Genomic DNA, 4,749 nt, shown 5'->3' with positions numbered 1-4,749 from the left:
ACGGGCAGGCAGTCATATAAAAGGTTATGTATGTATTTGTAACATGTACTATGTTTTGAGAAAAAAAATTAATTGAGTGAGGAGTAGAGAGGACGGCTGCCAAAAGCCCAAAACGCCGAAGCAATGACACTATATCAAGACTGCACCTCGAGAGCATGCTCACGGACAACGGCAAGTCTCTTCTCTAAAGGAATTAGTACTAGTGTCGTACGTGCGACTGACTTCCTAAGTTGCTGACTGTCGTCAATGGCGGCCTTTGCAAAGCTCGCCATGGAGTGCCTCCAGGACCCAGTCATCTGGCTCTTCTTCGCCTCGCTCGCGTTCCTCCTCCTCCAAAAGCGGAGCCACGACAGCCCGCCGCTGCCTCCGGGCCCCAAGCCGCTGCCGATCATCGGCAACATGCTGATGGGGGACCAGTTCACCCATCGCGGCCTCGCCACGCTCGCGAAGAATTATGGCGAGCTGCTGCACCTCCGCGTCGGCTCGCTCCGCATTTTCGTGGTATCGACGCCAGAGCTCGCGCGCCAGGTGCTCCACACGCAGGACGCCGACTTCGCGCACCGTCCGGCCACCGCCGCCGTCCGCTTCCTCACCTATGGCCGCTCCGACCTGGCTTTCGCGCACAGCGGCAGCGCATACTGGCGCCAGATGCGCAAGCTCTGTGCCACCAAGCTCTTCAGCCGCCGCCGCCCCGAGACGTGGCTCGCCGTGCGCGACGGGTACGGCGCGCTGGCCCGCGCCGTCGGAGAGTCCAGCGGCCAGGCCGTCAACCTCGGCGACCTCATCTTCAGACACACCGTGCGTGTCATCTTCCACGCCGCCTTCAGCACCGTCTACGACGATGAAAGACTGGATGAGTTCATCTCCATGTTCCCCGAGTTCTCCAAGCTCTTGGAAGCATTCCACATCGGTGACTTCTTCCCGTGGCTCAGCTGGATGGGCCGGCGGGGCTTCGAACGCCGCCTCCACACGGCACGCGACGCTCTCGGTGAGTTTTTGGACAAGATCATTGACGACCACGTGACGAGGGGCAAAAACCCCGAGGATGCCGACGCCGACATGGTGGATGGCCTATTGGGGTTTATCGCCCAAGAGAACCAAGCAGGAGGCGGGAAGGACGGCGAGGACGGACCCCGGTTCACCCGCGACAACGTCAAGGCTGTCATGATGGTACGTTACTACAATGGCCCCAATTACTACGGAGTACTACTAATCCTTCTGTCTCAAAATATAAGGCGTATGCATTGAAAATGGTGACAGATTGAGATTTACCGATATTTTTGTCTTCTATGAGGTACGATTTATGAATAAATATAAAGGTGGATGTCGTCCGCATGAAAATAAAAATGTTTTAGTCGGCATATAATAGACTAGCCTAATTAATTTTCTAGCATCGTCACGGTTGATTCTTGATTACAAGACACAAAAATAGAAGAGTGGAGATGCAAAACGTGTTACACCAGTCAACATATACGAAAGATGAAAAATAGTTCTGCTAACATATGTTCTTACCTTAATATATCATGGAAGTTGGCATGCAGACGACTAGGAAACCATGCATGTTATATATTTTCCTTAAAAGGGGCTAATATATATACACATACCAAACAAACATATTACAAATGTTTACAGTTATCTAGGATATCCCCTAAGATGGATAAATGGCAGACTCCATTTGCGTGGTTTGCACAGACGAATAGTCAACAACAAGTATAAGAGCAACCATAGATGGTCAACCGTAGCCCACATCCATTTGGATATGCAACCATAGAGTTGCATTATCGTTTTGGAGGGTTCCAGATATGCCACATTAAACTGTTACACACATATTTCTTATACAGTAGTACATATTTGTTGTTTTTCGGTTGACTAGTAGTGTAAGCTGGCCTGCAGTTCCAACAGAAAATTAGTGTACAAATGTACAATCAGACATGTGTCACATATCCAGACCTAGCAGAGTTATATATGTTATTTACTCCTAGCTACTTGACCATTAGATTTAGATTGAACATTTCTAATTGGCCATTTAGAAATACTAAAACTTTCTCTTGTTCTCATATTAGATGCAGTATGATATAAACTGACGGCATGGCTGTGTCTATGTGCATTGTTTATGAACACAGGACATGTTGTTTGGAGGGCCGGACACAATAGGGGCTACAATTGAGTGGGCGATGGCAGAGATGATTCGGAGCCCTGACATCCTTCTACGGTTGCAGCAAGAGCTGGCCGACGTTGTGGGGCTCGGCCAGGCCGTGGATGAATCGGACCTCGACAAGCTCCCCTTCCTCAAATGCGTCGTCAAGGAGACGTTCCGCACGCACCCGCCCATCCCGATGCACCTCCACGGGACAACCAAAGACTGCATCCTCGGCGGCTACTCGGTGCCCAGCGGCTCCCGCGTCTTGATCAATGCCTGGGCCATCGGCCGCGACGGCAAGGCGTGGAAGGACGCTGACAAATTCCGGCCATCGAGGTTCATGCCCGGCGAGGGAGAGGCCACCCGGCTGGATCTCAAGGGTGGCTGCTATGAGTTCCTGCCATTTGGCGCGGGACGACGCTCGTGCCCGGCACAGGGTCTCGGCCCCTACACGGTGGAATTTGCCGTCGCAACGCTCGCTCACGGGTTCGAATGGGAGCTACCAGATGGCATGAATCCTGCGGAGCTCGACATGGCCGACTTATTCGGCGTCACCGTGTCACGTGCAAAACGGCTATGTGCCGTGCCCAAGCCCCGGCTCACATGCTCCTTGTAGTATTCACCACGGTTCCTCTCTGCGACGTGTGCAATGTGGTTCAGTATGTGCACGTTCTTTCAAGATTATTAACCGTGTGCATTATGCACACAACAAGAATATAGTCATGAGCAATGTAAAATCGATGGAAAATCACCGGAACAAAAAAAGTATAGCCACATAGACAAAGTTCATATCTTCAGCCAAATACACTGAAGTTCATACCCATTTCAAATAAGCACGGACTTTTGCTTCAGTGTACCCCCTCTCTAAATTTGGGGTCTTTTACGGTATGGACAGAGAAGCACTAACCGTCCAATAACCAAGATCTAAGGGGTAAGGTTGACCAATACTTGTTGGATAAAGGAGTAGTGTTTTTCTGCCAAAGGATGAAATAGGCAAATTTCTAACCTGAAATCTTAAGAGCGGGCGCGTGCCAGACGGACATGCTGGGCACATGCACTAGACGACAGTTGTTGCATCCGGATATCAAAGCAGTAATGGTAGGCTAGCTAATATTAGGTGTCATTTTTTAAAAAAGCTATAACTTTTAAACCGTGCGGCGAAATTACAATTCGTTTTCACTTCTAAAATCCCCACGATGAGAGCTTCGAAACTAGACCACATTTTCATATGTTTCGACGAATTTTTTTTACAAGCAATTTTGATGCGCGACGGAGCAACTTTATTGTGCAGCAAAACAACTTTGGTATGCGAAAAAGCAACTTTGGTGTGCAACGAACATGTACACTCTTTTGGTACACGAAAGCACAACTTTTGTGCCCGACAACAATTTTGGTTTCCATCTGAGCAATTTCAATGTGTGACGAAGCAACTTAAGTGCCCTGCAGAGCAACATTGGTGCTCGGCGACGCAGTTTTAGAACCGTGTAGAGCAACTTTGGCGCCCGATCGAGCAAATTTAGTGTCCTGCAGAGCAACTTTGATACTTGATAGAGCAAATTTTGTTTGTGACGGTCCAATTTTAGCGTCCAGCGAAGCAACTTTGGTGCCCACCGAATAAATTTTGATAGATGGCTGAGCAACTTTGGCGTTCAGCGATGCAACTTTCGTTTTGAATGTAGATTTACACTGTGCAGCAAAGTTGCTTCGCCCCGCACTAAAGTTGCATCGTCTCACATTATAATTGCTTTGTCGCAAGTAGAAGTTGCTTTAAAAAAACTTCATCAAAATACATAGAAATGAGATCTAGTTTTGAAGAGCTCACCGCAAGAAATTCAAAAGTGAAAGCGGATCCCAATTTTGACATCTGGTGCAAAAGTTATATGATTTTGAACATTTGAAAAGGAAAAATTAATGTGCATGATGTCATCGTACTGCATGTGCTATGATCATTGTATGTATAACCATAAATGGCAGACGTTCACACTGGCAAAGCTATTTATGGAAGGCGTTCACACTAGCAAAGTTAACCTGCTTGCTTTTTTAGTTGCCCGCTAGGATGCACTAACAGGCACGCGGCCGCCCGCTAGAGGCGTCCAATTTCTAAACGCATCAGGGAAATTTTGGGAGATCTAAATTTGTCCACTTAACCAGGGTGTTGCCCCGATCCCATTCCACTTATGCGGATCAACACTTTCCTTTTTTTATCTCTTCATTTGCTATGTATTTCGTGTCCAAAACAGACATACCACCATGATACAATTCCAATCGATTCTCTCCACTTTGCACCCAGATTATTACATCATCGACACCGTTGGTTCTCATTCTATTTTGCACCCAGCTTCTTCCACTGAAGGTTTGTGACTTGTTCGCCACCACATACGAGTCGAATGGCGGGCCTCATGGCTTGGCAAGACTGCCTCTCCGCAGTCATAAGAGCTTGTCACCGTGGAGGGGCAGGGATAATCCGCTGAGGCGAAGGCGCACCGTGATCGGTGAGATATGTGCAGGCGGCGAGAAGTTTGGTGTGCCTTTGTGCTTTGCTCCAGGAGCCACAATAAATTTAAAGGACTAAAATTTTTAACATCATTTGTAAACATCACAAACATACA

General features: G+C 48.1%; 1 protein-coding gene across 1 annotated transcript; it reads left to right on the top strand.

Moving 5' to 3' along the window:
* Positions 1-246: 246 nt before the first annotated feature.
* On the top strand, positions 247-2,756 carry LOC124683871 (cytochrome P450 84A1-like). The gene is made up of 2 exons (XM_047218302.1): positions 247-1,170; positions 2,124-2,756. The coding sequence occupies exons 1-2, from the start codon at positions 247-249 to the stop codon at positions 2,754-2,756; spliced, it is 1,557 nt and encodes a 518-aa protein (XP_047074258.1).
* The last annotated feature ends 1,993 nt before the right edge of the window (positions 2,757-4,749 follow it).

The sequence above is a fragment of the Lolium rigidum genome, chromosome 1, assembly GCF_022539505.1.
Source record: "Lolium rigidum isolate FL_2022 chromosome 1, APGP_CSIRO_Lrig_0.1, whole genome shotgun sequence".
Lineage (NCBI taxonomy): Eukaryota > Viridiplantae > Streptophyta > Magnoliopsida > Poales > Poaceae > Lolium > Lolium rigidum.
Note: the sequence above shows the minus strand (reverse complement) of the source record. Positions and strands in the feature narration are given on the sequence as shown.

Excerpts from the sequence above, each read along its gene's own strand:
- LOC124683871 (XM_047218302.1), top strand. The coding sequence starts at position 247 with ATGGCGGCCTTTGCAAAGCTCGCCATGGAGTGCCTCCAGGACCCAGTC. Across the intron at positions 1,171-2,123 it reads ACGTCAAGGCTGTCATGATG|GACATGTTGTTTGGAGGGCC; the intron begins GTACGTTACTAC and ends TTATGAACACAG.